This window comes from Lotus japonicus, chromosome 4 (assembly GCF_012489685.1).
Source record: "Lotus japonicus ecotype B-129 chromosome 4, LjGifu_v1.2".
In the NCBI taxonomy this organism is placed as follows: domain Eukaryota; kingdom Viridiplantae; phylum Streptophyta; class Magnoliopsida; order Fabales; family Fabaceae; genus Lotus; species Lotus japonicus.
Window position 1 is genome coordinate 60,768,394 of NC_080044.1, and position 22,648 is coordinate 60,791,041.

At 35.3% G+C, this 22,648-nt stretch overlaps 2 protein-coding genes across 2 annotated transcripts; both read left to right on the forward strand.

Annotated features, from left to right (window-relative positions):
- Positions 1-10,471: 10,471 nt before the first annotated feature.
- LOC130715266 (chaperone protein ClpB1) lies at positions 10,472-14,464 on the forward strand. The gene is made up of 7 exons (XM_057565345.1): positions 10,472-10,716; positions 11,069-12,226; positions 12,348-12,529; positions 12,631-13,256; positions 13,339-13,618; positions 13,719-13,916; positions 14,004-14,464. The coding sequence occupies exons 2-7, from the start codon at positions 11,077-11,079 to the stop codon at positions 14,295-14,297; spliced, it is 2,730 nt and encodes a 909-aa protein (XP_057421328.1). The 5' UTR covers positions 10,472-10,716; positions 11,069-11,076; the 3' UTR covers positions 14,298-14,464.
- A 926-nt stretch (positions 14,465-15,390) lies between these two features.
- LOC130715267 (flavonoid 3'-monooxygenase-like) lies at positions 15,391-21,890 on the forward strand. Its single transcript, XM_057565346.1, has 6 exons — positions 15,391-15,697; positions 15,782-15,865; positions 16,659-16,750; positions 17,162-19,146; positions 20,553-20,993; positions 21,112-21,890. The coding sequence occupies exons 4-6, from the start codon at positions 18,652-18,654 to the stop codon at positions 21,766-21,768; spliced, it is 1,593 nt and encodes a 530-aa protein (XP_057421329.1). The 5' UTR covers positions 15,391-15,697; positions 15,782-15,865; positions 16,659-16,750; positions 17,162-18,651; the 3' UTR covers positions 21,769-21,890.
- Positions 21,891-22,648: the final 758 nt, after the last annotated feature.

Genomic DNA, 22,648 nt, shown 5'->3' on the forward strand with positions numbered 1-22,648 from the left:
TCCGAGGCTGGGCCGTGGTGAACCGGGTGGGTGTGTTGGATGATTGATTAGCTTGTAGAATGGAATGGAGAGGAGAACAACAAAAAAGCCCAATGCAGGAAGAAGGGTTGTTGAGGGAAATGGACATGGACATCCAATAAAATCGAAACATGTGGCACGTTGACGCCATCGGAATTTATTTGTGAGTTGAATTTTGGAAGAGGAAAAAGGAAAATTGGAGGATTATGAGAAATTATGTCTAAAGGGATTTTGCGATTTTCCTGAAATTGGAGGTGTTGAAGGGATTTTGAACTTCTAAACAATGAGAGGGCTTATCTAATATCTTCATTCCTCCTCTCTTCCCCCACACGTCACATTCTCGCTAAAATCTTTTTCTTCCCTCATTTAGAAACTCTCAAAGAAAGTCTCACTGGGGTGATGTGTATTTTTCCCTAACCATCATCAAGTTATTATGACGAAGAATATAATCAACGCTCACTCTATACTCTTTATAATAATTGAGAGAGTTGAAGAGAGTATTATTGTCACTCTGCTATCTCAAGAGACTAGATTTACTTATTTTTTAGTATGCTTCAAGAGTGTCGTGATCCATCATAAAACACATAGAAACCTTATGTCGGAGGTACTGTCAAATATGTCTCACCTACTCGTAAACTAACAAACTAACTCACCATCAAGATTAGCATTGTCTAGTTATACAAATATAATAAACCATAAGTCATTAAATAAAAATTTCACAATAATCGATATAAATAACCATGTTCATTCATATATGCATATCAGACTTGGAACTATAACATAATTATAATAGAGAATTGTAGATAAATAGTGTGCATACCTTTTTCAGTTTAGGATGAAGAATGAGACCATATATCCATCCTGGAGAGTAAAGAGCAATCACGACCAAAGGTTTCGTAAAGAGAGGGTTGGAGAAACCCTAGTGTAGGAGTAACTATTCTCTTTCTGATAGCCATATAGAGCATGACAATATGCCGAATGAGACATCACTTTTATAACTAATCAGATGTTGGTGGGGAACTCGGCTAATCACAAGTCATTCATAATAAAAGTCCAGTTGCAATATCCATCAAATGGTTAAGCTTACCATCTAAGAGCTCATGAGATGTATGACAATACAATAACTCCAATAATATGTCATATTAATACAAAATGCACACAATAATACATGGTAATTATATATCAACATATCTTGAGACAAAACAATTGTGCCCACACTCTAACTCATCATCAAGATTAGCATTGTCTAGTAATACAAATATAATAAACCATAAGCCATTGAATAAAAATTTCACAATAATCGATATAAATAACCATATTCATTCATATATACATATCAGACTTGGAACTATAACATAATTATAAATTGTTGAAATTATAAGTGTAACTCATATTCAAAAATGTTGATACACTATAGTATGTCTTATTGCAAATAATAGAGAATTGTAGATAAATAGTGTGCATACCTTTTTCAATTTAGGATGAAGAATGAGACCATATATGCATCCTGGAGAGCAAAGAGCAATCACGACCAAAGGTTTCGTGAAGTGAGGGTTGGAGAAACCCTAGTGTAGGAGTAACTATTCTCTTTCCGATAGCGATACAGAGCATGACAATATGTCGAATGAGACGTCACTTTTATAACTAATCAGATGTTGGGAGGAACTCGGCTAATCACAAGTCATTCATAATAAAAAATCCAGTTGCAATATCCATCAAATGGTTAAGCTTACCATCTAAGAGCTCATGAGAATGTATGACAATACAATAACTCCAATAATATATCATATTAATACAAAACGAACACAATAATACATGGTAATTATATATCAACATATCTTGAGACAAAACAATTGTGTCCACACTCTCACTAATCCAATGAATAGACAAAACAATTGTGAGTTTGAAACATGCATTTAACCAGTTCAGTTACATACATAATTGATATATACATCAAGAAAATTTAATTTATATCATTTCCTTGATCATCATCAACTTCATATACTCCTCTTCATCTCTCAAATCCACTCAGGAACCTCTCCTGAGAAAGCCTGACTGACGGAGTGGTAGATGATGCACTGTTTGAAAACATGCGGGGTAGAAACGTCGACAAAAATAGAATAGGGGCAGAATTTGCACAAACTTGAAACATCAGGGGCCAAAAATGTTTTTTAGCCAAAATAATAATAATGCAAAGCTATCAAGAGAAGTAGTTAAATAATAAAATCATAAAAAAATGTGTGTGTGTGTCCTGCAAAATTTGTATTTCATAATTAGCTACATTTTTTACATATGGAAGTAAGTAGGTTATGAGTGTCTATTTGACACTGCAACATGAAATCTGCTTCTACAATCACAGACATAAATCCTTAAAAGGATTTTAACATGTGTCAACTCATACTTCATATTAAATATTTGAGATAATGATTGACGAATGTGTGAAATTAAAATATATAATATCTTAAATATAATATGTGATCGTTTGCAAGCATTCAACAATCAGTCAAAGTTGAAGTATTACAATATAAATAATTACTAAGCACACTTAAACACAAAATTATGTAACACCAACAATTCGTGACTTTGTGTAAATCACACAAAATATAAATATAGCTCTTAAAATCACACAAGAACTCGTGTAAAATATAAGATATAAAACTTCAACAGTGAAGACATACTCTAATTATAAAATGACCTAAAAAATATTTGATCCATAAAAGAATATACTAGCAAAAAGATTATAATTCAAAAAATATCGTTAAGAAATTAATGAACTTTCACTATAATTTTTAGGTCCACAAGTCTATAGTATCAAATCAAATTTTTAGAATATAGACACTTTATTCATAATATATATTCACAATCATATTAACTTAACAAAAAACATTATTTTTTTGATTCAGATAATTGTACTTAAATAGGTGAGTTCACGATTATGCAAAATACTAAAACTCATGCTAAATAGAATATGATAAAATTATAAAAATAACATATTATATCAATATAAAATACTAAAAATACACATGACACTACTAACATACTCTATTAACATAGGGATTTTAATTTTAATTCCAAAACTATGTTACAACAACAAATAAATTAGATGTGAGCTGGGTTTTGAAACCCGCAAATCCTACTAGAAAACATAGCTCAAATTCAAAAGTTGCGATTAAGCCATGTACATGCGTGAAAAGGAAAGGTGGAAAAATGATTATAAGACAATAATATAATATTGATAACAATTGATTTCAATGATGTTGATATAGTTAACATGTGAATTTTAAATGCATGTTTATAACCAATGACATGATAATAATGTTATCATTCTGACATTCTTCTTTTGTGAAGAAAAAAATGTGATAACTGGATGGCAAGAACACAATCGGGTAAAGAAAACCATGAAAGATTCACCTCAATCTCTCATTTAATATGACAACGGATTGATTTTTTTCGTACGATGTGAGCGGCTACAAGGAGATTAAAATCCCTCAAAGAAACTCATAAAACATAGATCACAAAGAGAATAATAACAAATCGAAAAAATTAGAGTTTATGAAACATTGGACAAAAAATGTCAAATTGTCACATACCACTCAACAAAATCGCTGGATGACAAGAACACAATCAGGTAAAGAAGACCCATGAAAGATTCAACTCAATCTCTCATTTAATGCTACAACGGGTTGATTTTTTTTCGTACGATGTGAGTGGCTTACAAGGAGATTAAAAGCCCTCAAAGAAATTCCTAAAACATAGATCACAAATCGAAAAATAACAAGTCGAAAAAATTAGGGTTTATGAAACATTGAACAAAAAATGACAAATTCTCACAGATCACTCAACAAAATCGCTGGATGACAAGAACACAATTGGGTAAAGAAGACTCATGAAAGACTCAACTCAAGACTCAACTCAATCTTTCATTTAATGCTACAACGAATTGATTTTTTTCGTACGATGTGAGCGGTTACAAGGAGATTAAAAGCCCTCGAAGAAATTCCTAAAACATAGATCACAAAGAAAAATAACAAATCAAAAAATTTAGGGTTTATGAAACATTGAACAAAAAAATGTCAAATTCTCACAGACCACTCAACAAGATCGCATGAATTTTAGGTATGTTGTTCGCACAACATAAAGGATCAAAACTCCTAACAAATTTCTATAATCATGTACAAGCAAAATATAAACATAGACGTTTTCACATAAAAATATGTGAATAACGATTTTACGTGAATAACCATGACATGTATCTACGTGATTTTGATCCCAATTGTGAAAATTATGAGAGTAGCTCAAATCAAGAATCTAAACATACAACAAAGCATATCCTATCACAAATAATAGAGAGATGTAGAGTAATAGTGTATGTACCTTCTTGTTAGGGATAGAAAAAGAGACCATCTACCCATCCCGAAGAGCAAAGAGCAATCACAAACAAATACCCTGTGAAAAGAGAACCAGAGATATACTAGTATCAGATGTGAACTGAGTTTTGAAACCCGCAAACCCTACCAGAAAACATCTCTCAAAATTCAGAAGTTGTGATGAAGCCATATACATGAAAAAAAAGAAAGATGCCAAACTGATTATAAAACTATAATATTGATAACAATTGATTTCAACGATGGTGATATAATTATCATGTGAATTTTAAATGCGTGTTTATAACACTCGACATGATAATAATGTTATTATTTTGACATTCTTCTTTTCTGAAGAAAAAAACTGCAACAACTGAATGACACGAACACAATCTGGGTAAAGAACACCCATGAAAGATTCAACTCAATCTCTCATTTAATGCTACAACAGATTAATTTTTGTTTGTATGATGTGCGCGGCTACAAGGAGATTAAAAGCCCTCAAAAAATTCCTAAAATATAGATCGAAAAGAGAAAAATAGCAGATCGAAAAATTTAGGGTTTATGAAACATTGAGCATAAAAGTGTCAAATTCTCACAAATCATTCAACAAAATCGCATGAATTTTCGGTATATTTTTCGCACAGCGTAGAGGATCAAAACTCCTAACAATTTTACGTGAACAACTAAGACATGTATCTACATGATTTGGATCCCGATTGTGAAAATTATGAGAGTAGCTCAAATCAAAAATCTAGATATACAACAAAGCATATCCTATCACAAATAACAGAGAGATGTAGGTTAGTAGTGTATGTACCTTCTTCTTGTTAAGGGCAAAGAAAGATACTGTCTACCCATTCGGAAGAGCAAAGAGCAATCACAAACAAATTCATTGTGAAAAGAGAACCAGGGAAATCCTAGTATTAGAGTAACTATCTTCATTTTAATAAGTGTGTGTAGCATGACAAAGTACCTAATGGGGTACTTTTATATCTGGTTGGATGAGAGCAGAGACCTCTCAACAAGTTATAGTGAATGACCTAACTCATCACAAGTCATTCACAACAACCTAATTACAAAATTCATCAAGTGGTTAGGCTCTGTAATCAAAATTAATAAATTAAAATATTAATAATTTAGATATCACACATTCTAATTAATTGATTAATGTTAATTTACATTATATAAATCAAAATTTTAACATAAAATATATGAAATTAAATTGTTATTTCAGGTAACAAGATTCCTCATAATGACAGTTTTAGCACAATAGTAGTTAGGGTCTATAGATTTCTTCCCACAATATTTCATATGTCATCAATTCATTGAGAAAGCATAAGCAGCTATAACAATAATATCAATTTGTTTATATATGAGAACATATGAGCTTGTCTGGTGGCCATGATAAGCGAACATGATTTGATAGTGTAACCATATAATGCTGTAATCTATTGTTTGTTGTGCCAAAATAATATGATAACACAATCATGTCCCTTATTCTATCATGCCAATCATATGTAAAAGTTTTTTTTTCGAAAAAGAAAATATATACATAAATAAAAGAGTTCATGAAAATAACTCTCTCATGATAGGGAAGAGTTTAAACCCACAAGGGTAGAAAAGAAAACAATAAAAAACCAAAAGAAACATAAAACAACAGTAAAAGAAAAGGCCAACAACAAAGGAAAAGAAGCAAAACAAGCTAGTAAGAAAACAACCCAACGAATAACAACAACCAACACCCTTAAGTACTGTGGATGCAAAGACAATAACGTGCAGCAGTCCCCAACACAGATATCAGAAAGAACAAGGCATTAGAAACGTGAGCCGCATCCACCAACCGGCAAAGGCTCTCCCCACGCAGCCAAGACACATCAACAATCCGCATTAGCCATTCAAACAACCCCTTACACCCGTAGCACATATAGCACACCAGAGGGAAGTATTAAAGTGTATGAGAGTTTATACATCAATACCATATACATCAAAGAGAACAGCAGAGACAAGGGAAGATCTATTGATACCCAATTTTGCCAAAAAATCCGCTGATCGGTTGGATTCTCTAAATGTAAAAGTTATCTTGAGAGAGGAGTTGAGTTATAATTTATTATGAATAAGATATCAGTTTTCTATTTTTTTAGTATCCTAACCTTAAATTAAATTATTTCAATATTTATAATATCATTAATTTAAAAAATATAAAAATATAATTTATTGCTAAGTTAAAATTATTTACCTACTCCTAAATTTAATTCAAAATCACGTAATTTATAAATTTTGAAAATATTTTATTTACTCATAAAATAACAAGTTATCGTTATCACTTGGTGCTGCTTAATCAAAACTATTTTTGTTATTTATACTAGTATAATAGCAATAAATAAAATAATTATTTAATAATAGTAAAATAGAATACTCACTTATAAATATTTATTTGTTAATTGTAAATATATACTAACTTTCTATTATCATATTCAATTGTTTAAAAATATTTCTATAATTATATAATAATTTAAAACTTATATATAAAGTAATTTTGAAACAAATAAGAATGTTAATAAGATTTTATAAATTTAATTAATTTTATATCCATTGCCACTACTAATTTAAAACCAATTGGTTACTGATATAATTTTAATTAAAATATACTTCCTTAAAAAAGGCTAATTAATATAAATTAATTTAGTTTTACTTAATTTAAAAAAATTGGCACATTTATAAAATCTAAAAGATAAATTCAATAGAAGTATCACTTTGAAAAAATAATAATTTAGAAAATAAAGTTTTAATAAATATTAATATGATTCATCTTTCATTATTTATATCATATTTTATCATTATCTTATCCAACTTAAACATAAGATATAATAGGAGTATATCTTGCTCTTATCTTATTATGCTCTTATTTAATTTTATCCTATCATGCTCTTAACCTATATTAACCACTAAACGAGCCTTAAATATACAAGTATAATAAGATACATTTTTTAAAGACAACAACCACAACTTGAAGTTCATGCCCAACGTTTTCGACAACTGTCTTTAATCCAAGGAACAAATGAATCAGTAAAAGCCTCAACATCAACACAAAACACAAGTCACAAATCCAAAATCTATCACAACTCAAAAGGGTACATGCACTACGGAAAAACACACAAATCCAATATCATGCCCAATGTACCACATATACCAATCAAATACTAAAGCAAAGTCAATTGAATGCAAAATAAAAACACGCCTCATTAAGAACAACAATAGAAAATGCTTTCTGTTGGAAAGAGTCACGGCGAGGACCCATGGGATAAAATTAAGGGGAAACACCAAGGAGATTTTGGACACCACATCTTAACCCAAAACCTTAAGACATTAGGTTTATGGGTCCATCTCCTTATAAACTCTCCCTCTTACCTTGACTTCTCCAATGTGAGACTTGACTTTAACACTTGATTCCAACAATCTTCTCCTCAAGTGTGAGTCCCTCAAGCACATCACCCATGGTCCTCCCGTCTGCGGAAGCTATCCACCTTGCACCGTCGTTCGCTGCCAACAGAGCCCGCCGCCTAGCCACACTGCTATGAAGACTTTCGATACAATGAGCTGTTATGGTCCCACGAACCATCGGCTCTGATACCACTTGTTGGGGAGAGTCACAACGAGGACCCATGGGACAAGGTCGAGGGGAAACACCAAGGAGATATTGGACACCACATCTTAACCCAAAACCTTAAGGCTCTAGGTTAAGATGTGGTGTCCAAGATCTCCTTGGTATCTCCCCTTGGCCTTGGCCCATGGGTCCTCGTCGTGACTCTCCCCAACACTTTCGTTAAAAAAATAAAAAAAAATGCTTGAATTAAGGACACAATGAAGAATAACCAAACTCCCACCATTGGCACTTAAACTTCAGCATCGAGTCGCTGCAATCTCCGCCTCATGCCGCCAAGAGACTCGTCCTTCACGATTTCCTTTGCGCTCTCTGTTCAATTCCTTTGTCCCTCTCAATCACGATCCTTGTCCTCATCAATATCTCACTTTCCTTCGTCACTCAATCATTGGGGGGTAGAGGAATTAATTAGGTATAGGGCACGACAAGGGGTTCAGGGTGGAGGCGTGGAGTGAAGCTGGTGGTTGGGGCGGTGTGAGGGGCACAGTCTACAAGGGATGGGAGGCGAGCGACTAGAATCAAGCAAATAAGGGTGCGACAAAGAGGTTAGGGAGTGTCAAGCTTATCGCTTGGGATGGACAGAGGCAGATAGTGAGATTGACAGAGGATGTAAAGAAAAACTAGCATAGTATTCATGAAACTTAGCATCAGTCATGTTGATGCTAAAGTATAAAACCTATTTAATGACCAAAGTCCATTTCAAGTTAGCTCATGCTAATTTGGCCCGTGACTTTTATGGTTGAAAATTTAGTGAATGATTGCAGGATGCGAGCTCAAGTTTTTTCTTCTACTAGATTTTCTCATGTTTATAAGAAAGTCAATTGTCCTTCTCATATTTTAGATTCTTTAGTCAATGAGCTTTTGGTGGGATAATTCCCCATGAGAGTTTCTTTCTCAAGCTCTCTTTGTAGATGCTTAATCTTTTCCTGATGAATAATATGATGTGTTGGTCTTCAATTTTTTGAATAATTATTATTATTATAAAACTATATTTTACTATTTTAAAAAATATTACTATTACATGCATTACTAGCTTTGAATAATAATGTGAGAAATTTTTGAAATTTTACTGATTGACTCGACACTTACACAATCAGTGCATATATTTTTTTTTATAAGCTACAATTAGTGCATATAAATTATTCTCTTTTTAAAATAAAAAAAAAACATATGCATTGACAATATTAATAGAGTAAAGTACACTAACCCCCTCAAGGTTTGTCGGAATTACACTCCACCCCATTCTTATCTAAAATCTACACCCCACCCCATTTTATATAGAAGCAAGTTTAGTGACGAAAAATATTCTTCATTAATAATTAGTTATTATTTAAATTCTTAATCAATAATTTCAAAAAATATTTTCAATATAATCAAATAAATTTAAAAATGAAAACATCACAATCCTCCTCATTCTCTCAATCGCGTTCTTCCTCCGTAAATTCACAATGCAAATTCTGCAATATCACACCTGCCCGATTTACAAACTATATCTCAAACACGGTGAAACAAGCTTGTGTTTTCATATTTGGTAATAATTCAATTTTAATCAAAATAATCTCTTTATACTTCCGATTTTCGAAATTGGAATGTCGACTAAAAAAGCAACACAAATGAGTGAAGAAAATAGAGAAACAAAATTAAGAAATATGAAGTGGAACGGAGGTTATTAGAACCCAACGATGCGGTGGAGCATCGTTTTTAACAAAATCCAACAATATCTTAAACCAACATAGCGTTCACTCACAACTTAAAGGGGTGAAGTTCACAAGAAGTAGGTGAACAAGTGACTTTAGGGATGTGCGATTCACGTTCTAGGGTTCAGGTCGCCACAAAACTTTGAGGTATGGTGGTGCCATGAGTTTTCACATTATGGGACAGTGGCACCGTATTAAAGGGAGTAAAGGCTTGGTGCTGGCCGTTTGTGGTGAGAAATATTATTTGGAGAAAGATGGGACGTGGACTTAACATTACATAGTTGATGGTTTTTTAAAATTTAATTTAGTAAAATTATTTTCATAAATTAATGTATGATAGTGGACTTAACAAGCTTGTTTCACTGTGTTCGAGATATAGTTTGTAAATCGGGCAGGTGTGCTATTGCAGAATTTGCATTGTGAATTTACGGAGGAAGAACGCGATTGAGAGAATGAGGAGGATTGTGATGTTTTCATTTTTAAATATATTGGATTATATTGAAAATATTTTTTGAAATTATTGATTAACAATTTAAACAATAACTAATTATTAATGAAGAATATTTTTCGTCACTAAATTTGCCTCTATATAAAATGGGGTGGGGTGTAGATTTTAGATAAGAATGAGGTGGAGTGTAATTCTAACAAACCTTGAGTGGGTGAGTGTACTGATATTAATATTTTCTAAAAAATATTTGTCTATTAAAAGAAAAAAAAGACCTGAAAGGACGAGAAACAGAAACGAACGGAGAAGTCTAGTAGCTTCTGGACTTGTGGCGCATTCACTGAGAAACCTCGAGAAACATTCAGACGCATCGTCTCCGTTAACAAATACAAGCACCTCTCGTTTCCACTCTCACCGCTTCAATCAAACAACGCACAAATCTTCATTCTCACACCGCCATCACTCACTCGTTTGCTTTCCTGGTACCCTTTTCTCGCTAGCAAGACCTTTCATCTTTCACAAACAAAGGTACGTCAAACTCTGTTCTAGCGTATAGGCTTGCTCTGTTTTGGTGGATTTTTATTTTCATTATCATTGCAATGCATGATTCATAGCGTGTAGTCTTTATCTCTGTGAAACTTCATCGATTCTTAGTACAATCGATTACGGTTGCGGTGTGATATTGAATTGCGAAAACAGAACAGTGACACAGTTTTTTTGGGTTTAGAATTTGGATAGAAAAAAATGGATTTTAACTAGATGGGGTTCTTAGATTTTCCGTTTTCTCATCTGGGTCATGTCTGAAAAATTCTGGGTTGTGCTTTTTTTTTCAGAAATTGACGATTTTCTGATAAAGTTTCAATTTTTATTTTTCATGCAGTTTTGGAAATGAATCCTGACAAATTCACCCACAAGACAAATGAAGCTCTTGCTGGGGCTCATGAACTGGCAATGAGTTCTGGACATGCTCAGATGACTCCTCTGCACCTAGCAAGCACCTTGATTTCTGACCCTAATGGCATTTTCTTCCAAGCAATTTCCAATTCCAGTGGAGAAGAATCTGCACGTGCTGTGGAGAGGGTTTTGAACCAGGCTTTGAAGAAGTTACCTTCTCAGTCCCCTCCTCCTGATGAGATTCCGGCGAGCACGACGCTTATTAAGGCCATTCGGAGAGCACAGGCGGCGCAGAAGTCCAGGGGTGATACACATTTAGCAGTGGATCAGTTGATTTTGGGCATTCTTGAGGATTCTCAAATTGGTGACTTGTTGAAGGAAGCTGGTGTGGCTGCTGCTAAGGTTAAATCAGAGCTTGACAAGCTTCGTGGGAAGGTAGGGAAGAAGGTTGAGAGTGCATCTGGTGATACTACTTTTCAGGCTTTGAAGACTTATGGGAGAGACCTTGTGGAGCAAGCAGGGAAGCTTGATCCAGTTATTGGGCGTGATGAGGAGATAAGAAGGGTTGTGAGGATTTTGTCAAGGAGGACTAAGAATAACCCGGTTCTGATTGGAGAGCCTGGTGTTGGTAAAACTGCTGTGGTGGAAGGCTTGGCACAGAGGATTGTTAGAGGGGATGTTCCCAGCAATCTTTCTGATGTTAGGCTTATTGCATTGGACATGGGTGCTTTGGTTGCTGGTGCTAAGTATAGGGGAGAATTTGAGGAGAGGTTGAAGGCAGTTTTGAAAGAAGTGGAGGAGGCTGAGGGGAAAGTTATTCTGTTCATTGATGAAATTCATCTGGTTCTTGGTGCTGGTAGGACTGAAGGATCGATGGATGCTGCCAACCTTTTTAAGCCTATGCTTGCTCGCGGCCAGCTTAAGTGTATCGGTGCCACAACGCTCGAGGAGTATAGGAAGTATGTGGAGAAGGATGCAGCATTTGAAAGGAGGTTCCAACAGGTTTATGTGGCTGAACCTAGTGTGCCTGACACCATTAGCATCCTTCGTGGACTAAAAGAGAGGTATGAAGGTCATCATGGTGTTCGGATTCTGGACCGTGCTCTTGTTGTGGCAGCTCAATTGTCTAGTCGGTACATTACAGGTATGCATTGCATTCTTTTCTCTTGGATGTGCTTGTCTTTTCCACCTTTCTCCTTTATGGAAACTTAATGATTTCATTGATTGTTCTTCTAATGTAATGAAATTGTGTTTTCTTTGTTCAGGGCGTCATCTTCCTGATAAGGCAATTGATTTAGTTGATGAGGCTTGTGCAAATGTGAGAGTTCAACTTGATAGCCAGCCTGAGGAAATTGATAACCTTGAAAGGAAGAGAATGCAGTTGGAAGTTGAACTTCATGCTTTGGAGAAAGAGAAGGACAAAGCTAGTAAAGCTCGCCTTGTAGATGTAAGTATTAGTCTGTTATGTTTAGTTCTTCAATTGATGTTTTCTACTCATATCTATTTTTGGCTTATTTCAATGGTTCTAAATTTTGTTGCCATGTGCAGGTGAGGAGAGAACTTGATGACTTGAGAGACAAGCTTCAACCTCTGATGATGAAGTATAGAAAAGAGAAGGAGAGGGTTGATGAGATTCGAAGGCTCAAGCAGAAAAGAGAAGAGCTTCTCTTTGCTGCACAAGAGGCTGAAAGACGATACGATCTAGCCAGAGCTGCTGACCTGCGATATGGTGCAATTCAAGAGGTGGAATCTGCAATTCAGCAGCTCGAAGGGAGCACTGATCAGGAGAACTTAATGTTGACAGAAACTGTTGGTCCAGATCAAATATCTGAGGTTGTGAGCCGCTGGACCGGTATTCCAGTGACAAGGCTTGGCCAAAATGAGAAAGAAAGGTTGATTGGACTTGGTGATAGACTGCACAACAGAGTTGTAGGGCAAGACCAGGCTGTTAATGCTGTTGCTGAGGCTGTATTGAGATCAAGAGCTGGACTCGGGAGACCTCAACAACCAACTGGTTCATTCCTGTTTTTGGGTCCAACTGGTGTTGGCAAAACTGAACTTGCAAAGGCTCTTGCTGAGCAACTGTTTGATGATGAAAACCAGTTGGTGAGGATTGACATGTCTGAATACATGGAACAGCATTCTGTCTCAAGACTGATTGGTGCACCACCAGGGTAAGTGTTGGTAATCAATTTAAGCTAGTTATTATTTATTCGCGTGTAAGAACAAAACGTAACTTCCTGTATTGAATTTCAGGTATGTTGGACATGAGGAAGGTGGTCAGTTAACTGAAGCAGTGAGGCGTAGGCCTTACAGTGTGGTACTTTTTGATGAAGTGGAAAAGGCACACACATCTGTTTTCAATACACTTCTTCAAGTTTTGGATGATGGAAGATTAACTGATGGGCAAGGCCGTACTGTGGACTTCAGAAACACTGTCGTTATCATGACCTCAAACCTTGGAGCAGAGCACCTCCTAAGTGGACTTTCAGGAAAATGTTCCATGCAAGTTGCTCGTGATAAAGTAATGCAGGAGGTATGTTTTAAATCCAAGATAACAAACCATGATAACTGATCTATGTTACTTGTGGCCATTGCTTACACTGATGCATTCTTTTTTTATAACTCTTTCACAGGTGAGAAAGCATTTTAGGCCAGAATTGTTGAATCGGCTTGATGAGATTGTAGTGTTTGATCCTCTTTCACATGAGCAATTGAGGAAGGTTGCAAGGTTACAAATGAAGGAGGTTGCTAGTAGACTTGCTGAGAGAGGAATAGCCATGGCAGTAACAGATGCAGCATTAGATTATATACTTGCTGAGAGCTATGATCCTGTAAGTGTCATTTTAACATCTCAATTGCTATGCTACATAGTAAAAAATGTTATTAGATAGTAACTAACAATTTCCTGTTGGTTGCAGGTTTATGGTGCTAGACCAATTAGGAGGTGGCTTGAGAGGAAAGTGGTGACAGAGCTTTCCAGAATGCTTATAAGGGATGAAATTGATGAGAACTCAACAGTGTACATCGATGCTGGCACCAAGGGTAGTGAGTTGGTCTACCGTGTAGAGAAGAATGGTGGGCTGGTTAATGCTGCAACTGGTCAGAAGTCTGATATCTTGATTCAGATACCTAATGGACCAAAAAGTGATGCTGCTCAAGCTGTGAAGAAGATGAGGATTGAGGAAATTGATGATGGTGAGATGGAAGAGTGAATTTTGTGACAACTGTAATTAGGTTTGATGAATGGAGTGTCTCTCAAGTATTTGCTCCTTGTAAACCTGTTTTTTTGTCTGTTTTTCTAAGTGGTTGTGATGGAAGAATGAGAATCTAATGTAATAGCTGTCTTTTCTTTAAGCAATAAATTTTGTTGCTGTACAAAGTATTACTACCTGTTTTCTGTCACATAATTCCATATTAGAATTTAGGAAGGCGACATTGATGGCCAGTTAAATGCTACTGGCAGTTACTGTTTGTTCTGCTGTTGCAGATTCAGCCTTGGCCTTTTGTTTTGTATACATCTCTCTGATTAATTACATACCAGGGAACTGGTTTTCTTCCTGGCTATTTCCACTTTGCAGCCAAATTCCCATGTTCAAAAGCAGCACAAAGCCAAGATAATTTGTTCTTTCTGGACAAAGTATCTTCAGAAGTCGGGACCAGTTTTCTTATGATTGACTTGTTTTAATCCATAAGACAAAGATATTTGACTTGTCAAGATTTCAGTCGCAATGCATTCTTAAATATATACTCTCAGCTGACTAACAAGTAACAGGTCAGCTCTCAGTTAATTACATACATATTAAAACTAAAATGGATTAACCATGATGAATCTGACAGTCAAGTCTCAGTGACTTCGGTCCATAAGACAAGTCAGAATAACTCAGAAATCAGAACAGATCGTTTTCAACTCAGTTATCCATAGCCAATTATCAACAATTCAAGATTGTTGAATAAACATGAAAGTAATACCACACTATCGCGTCAGACTGACTTTGGTAGTTGCCTTCGCAACATCTTTAGGGAGTGGATTATTGGTTTCTTAGAAGTTGGTAGTGATGATGATATTTTTCATATGAGCTTTGTGTCATTTTTCATGGCTTATGTGTGGTTTGGGATCAGGGCTACGAAAAGGTCGATTACTACTCGAATAAACACATACATGCATGGTGATTCCAAAATTCATAAGCAAAGTTACATAAATTAAAATAGACTTATACATATACATAGAAGATAGAACACAATCTATATCAAGTCATACCTTCAACCTTTTTTAATAATTTTGTAAAAAAATAATTTAATAACATAGAAATTTAAGTTTCCTTTTTTTGATAAGCAAGTTTCCTTTTTCTACTGATATCTCCTTTATCTTTCCTTTTCCTTTTAACTTTCTGGTATTATTAAATATTGTTTTTTGTGATATTTGTTTTCGCGGGTGAACTTCCGCGCTCTAATTTCACTCACGCGGGTGAACTTCCATTGCAAACCCTGATTGCGAAAATGTTCTACGGCGGTGATGCTGCCTCCGACGACCTCTACATCCGCCTGAAATCGCTCCAGCGGCCGCTGCAGTTCAAACCCACCGCTCCCTTCCAATCGCTCATCAGCTTTTCAGGTTTGCCTTTCCCTCATCATGTTTTTCTACCTCATTGTTGCTTCAACTTCTTAATTCGATTGTTCCTTGAATTGGAATTCATAGGGAGTAAAAATTGCTGGAGCTCAATGCTATTGATGATTGTGGAATTTTCGTTGCTGTGGCGGTTGGTACTAATATGCCTAAGGGGTATGTGAAAGTTGAAACCTAACCCTATTTTGATGCTAATGTTCTTTCTCCTTTCTTTGCTTATCAGATTTGTATAACTTCCACCCTATTTGGTGTTCTGATATTTCAGTGGTTAGCTATATTTTGATCATGTTTTTTGGTTTAACAACATACAGCAAGTAAAATTTGGCTTTCATCTTAGTTTAGAAAAAGTTGAATTATGTGAGTATGATTTGCAATTTGATCCAGCAAGTTTCTTTAGTCCATTAGTTCAGTTGATTGCTCATTTTTCATTAATCTTGAAGGATGGCATGTTCATTTTGACATCCTATAAGTAGAAAAGTAATATAAACAAGAAAAGTATTGGGTATGCCTATGATGATGAATGTGAGCTCACTTCCACCACTTTTCTGCTTGTATATATTATTAGCATGTGGCATGAAATGCCATTCAATAGGCTTAGCTTAGGGACTCTGCATCTTAAATTCTAGTTTAACATAATTTCGATGACCTTTGTATTTCAAACAAAAAAAATATGGGTAAGTTTAAGATTATGCTTACATAGTTTGGCGTTTACCTTGTCCCTATTCTCCAAAGGGAGCTATGTTTTAAAACAATGACTCTCAACTTCTTAGATTAGCTAATAGCTACATGTTTGTCTCTGAAGTGTGTGAAATTGTCTTGTTCAAGCTTCATTTTAGAAATGTCATTGTGCTGTTAGTTTTTCATGACTTATATTACTTTTTCAAAGTAAAATAGTGATATCATCTCCTAAATTCATTTTTTTGTATGAATTACATTGGTGGTTGGTCAGATATGCTGGCCATAGTCTCTGTGTCTTTGATGCTCACAAGGCTATAATGACAGCAGGAGCTGGGAAGGACCTTGTCTCCAGTCTTGTATCAGGTTAGTACAAGCCTTTAGTCTTTCTACTACTCAAGTATCCTCGGAATATTCAGTCTAGGATGCTTTGAAATCTGTAGATAAAACACGGACATTGTTTGCATGGTGATCCCAATTAGTCAGCAAATCATTTTGTGTGTAGATTTCATAATTTGCAAGTCTTTGCCCTTTTAATAGGATATTACAGAGTATAGATTGAGTTTCATAGTGTTGTCAGTGATGTTCCTATCTTGTGAAGCTGCCTTGGTGATAAATTTATACCGAATATTAGCATTGACTTCTGAAGTAATTTCTAGAATTATAGAACAATATTTGTAGAAGCACTTTGTTTGTTACTTCATCAATTCTGGAATGAATCATATAATTTTGGATTTTAATGACGAAGATTTCTAAATTCTGCTTATTATGTTGCAGTTTGATCCTTAAAGGATACAGTACGACACTTCATCTTCTTCCCACCAGGATGTTGCAGCTTGGTTGTTTGTATGGGAGGCCTTATTTGGACCCTCTGGACTTATCAAGTAGTCCTTGACAATCTGATCTGACACAACTTTTCAGTTTCAACTATGGGGCATTAACTCCCCATGGGTCAATACGTAAGTATTATCTTTCAGGGATTGACAATCTTACAGACATGAAATACTGATGGTTCTTTTAACTTGGTTGAACATAATGTTCAGTTTTAGATCAGGTGTAGTTATTACTTAGAAGTATACCTGACAATAATTCTTAATTAGATTATTAAGGGGTGTTCCAAGTTTCTTGAGTTGTCAGCTTCTTTGGAATATTCGAATTTGTCATAATCAGTGTATGATCATCATATATTCTTTTTATCACCATATAATGTCAACTTTTAGATGTGATAATGTAGCCCCTCCAGAGCAGATATTAAATTTGAGATGCCACATGTTGCACCCGTAGGTTCATTATGTGCAATATAAGAAATCTATCATCTAGTACACAAAGAGCAACGTTCTGGATTCTTTTAGCACTCTCATCCATGTCTTTGTAGCTCCAAACCTCAAGATTCAAACATCACATTTTTCACATTTGTAGAAGTACTTTTAAAGTTGATGTGGTTCTGCTATCACACTTCACGGAAGCTAGACTTCTCATTTAAGGCATTCATTTTTAACAAAATTAGCCAAACAAATCTATGTACCACAAAACAAAACAGTACATACACTTGAGACACTTTTTTTTTTCCTCTCTAAACATCCTATTATATCACATTTTTTACTTATTTTCCATCTCTTCCTAGCTCTCTTTAGTGGTCTACCCCTATTGTCAATCTCTATTGCAAATCTGTTGATGGACATGAGTCACATGAGCCACCATAACATGCTGTCAGAAAAGTAGTAGGAGGAGAAGCCGTTGTTTGCGACAGTGGGGGCAAAAAGGAGTGCAAGGGAAGAAGAAAAAGAAAACTATTGAAGACAATAAAAATATTAAAGGATATACAGATAGATCCCTCATTAAGAAGATAACAAATGTAAAAAACATTCCTAAAAAAAGTAGAGAACTCATTCAATTGGTGGAAACCCCCTCGAAGGGGGTGGAAACCCCTCTTGGGGGCGGGGGCGGCTAGTTTGTTATTCTGGTTTAAGAATTTGTTGCTCTGGAAACTCCCCACTTGCCAATATATATTGTTTTGGTCAACTTTCACTTTTCATTTTGAAGCAACACACACATATATGCATATTACATATAACAACACACACACACACATATATATATATGCAATTACTCACATATATGTGTGTGTAACGATATGTGTACATATGGTTTTAGCTTGACATGCAATGAACATATAGCTTGATGGGGATTATAAATTGCCATAAACTGCCAGTAACCTGTATTATATGTATATCTAGCTAAAGCTATATGTAACCGCTACTATTTATATGATCGTACTGCACTTGCAATCTTGCATCTATACTCAACACATGTCTCCCTGGATGGTTGTAACTGCCTTTGGCGCCACCATTGTGGCAGCGATCCTCATTTATCGGCTGTTTAAACTCATAACTCAGCCCTCCTCACCTCTCCCACCGGGGCCACGACCATGGCCCATAGTAGGAAACTTACCTCACTTGGGCCCTGCACCACACCAGGTCCTCGCAGCCTTGGCCCTCAAACACGGGCCTCTCATGCACCTTCGCTTGGGTTCCGTTCACGTCGTGGTGGCCGCCTCCGCCTCCGTGGCGGAGCAGTTCTTGAAGGTTAACGACGCTAACTTCTCCAACCGCCCCAAGTTCGCCGGTGGCATAGACGTGTCCTATAACTTCCAGGACCTTGTGTTTGCTCCTTACGGCCCGCGGTGGCGGTTGGTCCGGAAATTATGCTCCCTCCACATGTTCTCTGCTAAGGCCATGCATGGTTCTATACACGTGCGACACGTAAGTAACCTTTTTTTTACTTCAAGCAACATCTAGCTATCTACGTTTCTGTTGATTACCTTTATATAAATCGCAGGTGTTTAGAAACTAACATGACTAATAACTAACATCACTAACCGTTGAGAATTAAGTTGAATCCTTAAGTAATGTAGACATTAATTAATAGGATAACACACATTAATACGATTAACATGCTTAGATTGACTTGTTAAAAGAAGATGTTTAGATTGATTTGAATAAGTCATCGAATGATAGCTCAAGTGGTAAGAGTTAGCTGATATATGGATTGAAAGGAGAGGTTCAGAGATCAATTCTTAAAGGATGCAATTTATATTTCCGATGTACCAAAAAAAGATTGACTTGAATAAATTAGTTACTCCCTTCCTATATAAATGTCACTTTAAGATTGTTGCACACGTATTAAGGAATAATATTTAATGTTCTTGTTTTATTAAAATTACTACAATGTGACTTTCTAATATACAATTTATCTCTTTTACTAATTACTCCATTAAGTTAATGGTACAATAGGTAAAATATAGTTAATGCTCTCTTGAAATTGTAAAAGTCTTGAAATTATAAAAGTGACAGATAAATAAGAAAAAAAAAATTAAAATAGTGACATTTATATAGGAACATAGAGAATATTTTTTCATCTTTAAGCACGCATCCACTCGAGAATAAATACGTCTATTTTATTCATATTTACTTGTCACTTTTACAATTTTAAGAGACCATTGATTATATTTACCAATTGTACTTTTAATTTATCGGTGGTAGGAGAATTGAAAAGACATAATTAATAAAAGAGATAAAAAATATATAAGAAAGTTACATTGTAATTTTAATAAAACATGCAAACATTAAATATTATTCTTTAATACATGTGCAACAACCTTAACCTTAAATTGACATAATAATATAGAGAAGTAATTTTTAATCATAATCATTTAATATGTATGAGTATGATTGTACGGTTATGATGACAAATAAATTCATGTGTTTTTCTTAAAAATGTCACATTATTTTTAAATAATATCATCTGATCATTAAATAATGATCAAATTGCATTGACTTTCTAGATTGATTTATTGATATTTTGCTGAGTATTTTTGTAAAATATATTTACTTATCGTCATTCATGTATCATTTAGAATACTTTCAGTCATTCTAATAGATAAATTTTATGGGAGATCAGTGTAATGTCTCCAATAAAATATAAGTGATTAATGTATAATCAAATAATAGAAGAGAAGTTAGTGTAATATTAATAATGATAAATATCACATAAGTCATTGTAATTTATCCTTAAATGATTTTTAATCATAATAATCAATATTTAGTTGTATTTTTGAGAGGCTATTAGTGAGAGGATTAAATCTCGGTCAAAATGCACACACATACAGGAAGAGGTAGCAAGATTGGCACACAACCTTGCAACGCCAGGGTCTAAAGCAGTAAACTTAGGACAAATGCTGAATGTATGCACGACCAACGCATTAGCAAGGATAATGATAGGACGACGAGTGTTCAACGAAGGCAATGGTGGTTGTGATCCTAGGGCAGATGAGTTTAAGTCTACGGTGGTGGAATTTATGGTACTGGCTGGAGTTTTCGATATCAGTGACTTTATTCCCTCATTGGAATGGCTAGACCTTCAGGGAGTGAAAGCGAAAATGAAGAAGATACACAAGAGGTTTGATGCATTTTTTACTAGCATTATTGAGGAGCAAAAGGTTTCAAAGAATGAGAAACACCAAGACATGTTGAGTATGTTGTTGTCACTAAAAGAGGCTCCAAAGGATGAAGACAAACTTAGTGATACTGAGATCAAAGCATTACTTACGGTACGTACTTAAGATTTGATGCTACTTATGTTGTCACTAAATGCTGAGTATATTTTTTTTTAGCTCAGAGTATCCATCGATCGCAGTGTCTAATTTCTTCATTAAACAACTTTTGCAGAACATGTTCACGGCCGGGACAGACACATCATCAAGCACAACGGAGTGGGCAATTGCAGAACTAATCAAGAATTCAAGAATCATGTTAAGAGTTCAACAGGAATTAGACAAAGTTGTGGGCAAGGAGAGACATGTGAGGGAACAAGACATGCCTAACCTTCCTTATTTAGAGGCTGTGGTAAAAGAAACATTTCGCCTCCATCCACCAACACCTCTTTCTCTCCCACGAATTGCAGCAAAGAATTGTGAGATCTTCAACTACCACATCCCTAAAGGTGCAACTCTCTTGGTGAATGTTTGGGCCATAGCCCGTGACCCGAAGGAATGGGCCAGCCCATTGGAGTTCAGACCCGAAAGGTTCCTACCTGGTGGTGACAAGGCTGATGTTGATGTTAAGGGAACTGACTTTGAGGTGATACCCTTTGGTGCAGGACGTAGAATATGTGTTGGTATGAGTCTTGGCATCAGGATGGTTCAATTGATTGTTGCAACCCTGGCACATGCATTTGATTGGGAGTTGGAGAATGGGCAGAATCCAGAAAAGCTTAACATGGATGAAGCATATGGGATCACATTGCAAAGAGTTGTGCCCCTTTCTGTTCACCCTCGCCCTAGGCTTTCACCACATGTGTACTCATTGTCACCATCATCAAGTTGACTCGGATTTTAGCTTAATGTTACTTGTTTCCACCCCTCCCTCTTTTTATTGAAGCATGTCATCTTAATATGAAAAAGTTAGTACCCTACTTTATGAAAATTCAGAAGAGGGTTTAGTTGTTAGTGCAGTACCCAATTTGAGTTTTTTTTTAAGCAATTAATCAATTAAAGGGCACAAGGGTTGCGATCCATTACAGAGTCAAAGGTACAATACAAAATTACAAAGTGAATTAAAAGGAACAACACAAAAAAAGGCCAGAAACAGAGGCCAAACGCTGGGAAACGCACAGCACAAGCAAGAACAGGAAAATTGGCACCCAATTTGAGCTTGTATATATGTGAATATGTTCTATAGTTATGTGTGATGTTGAGAATATTTATGGACGATAGTTCAGCAATGTTTATATATGCTTCATTAATTGATGAGTGTGTGTTACCATAGTGTCTAATTCTGAAATGAAAAGAAGTCAATTTATGTGCTACTTTATCTGCATGAAGTCCCTCGTATAAGTTGGTTAAAAAACTTGATATATGAAAAGTGAAATTCTTGCACCCGCCGAGAAATCAAAGTTGTTGTAAGTGATACTCCACTTCATTTTTGTTTGGCTTAATTGCACTTTTGGTCCCCCAACTTTAGCCTTCTTGCGAAAATCGTTCCCAAACATCAAAATTAGTAAAAACCATCCCTGAAGTTTACACCTGGTTGCAAAATTGGTTTCCGTCACACTTCCGTGAGAAACTAACGTTTTCTGGGTAAAAAAAAATTAAAAACCCAAAAAATTCATAGAGTTTTCATCATCTTCAACAATCTTCATCATCAATTCATCATCTTCATTCAAAACTCAGAAAATCCCACAAATAAAAATTATCTCAACTTTTTT

Bases quoted from the DNA above. Each gene is read 5' to 3' on its own strand.
- LOC130715266 (XM_057565345.1), top strand. From the start codon at position 11,077: ATGAATCCTGACAAATTCACCCACAAGACAAATGAAGCTCTTGCTGGG. The intron at 12,227-12,347 runs GTATGCATTGCA...TTCTTTGTTCAG, and splicing joins GTCTAGTCGGTACATTACAG to GGCGTCATCTTCCTGATAAG. The intron at 13,917-14,003 runs GTAAGTGTCATT...TGTTGGTTGCAG, and splicing joins TTGCTGAGAGCTATGATCCT to GTTTATGGTGCTAGACCAAT.
- LOC130715267 (XM_057565346.1), top strand. From the start codon at position 18,652: ATGATCGTACTGCACTTGCAATCTTGCATCTATACTCAACACATGTCT. The intron at 19,147-20,552 runs GTAAGTAACCTT...ACACACATACAG, and splicing joins GTTCTATACACGTGCGACAC to GAAGAGGTAGCAAGATTGGC. The intron at 20,994-21,111 runs GTACGTACTTAA...CAACTTTTGCAG, and splicing joins AGATCAAAGCATTACTTACG to AACATGTTCACGGCCGGGAC.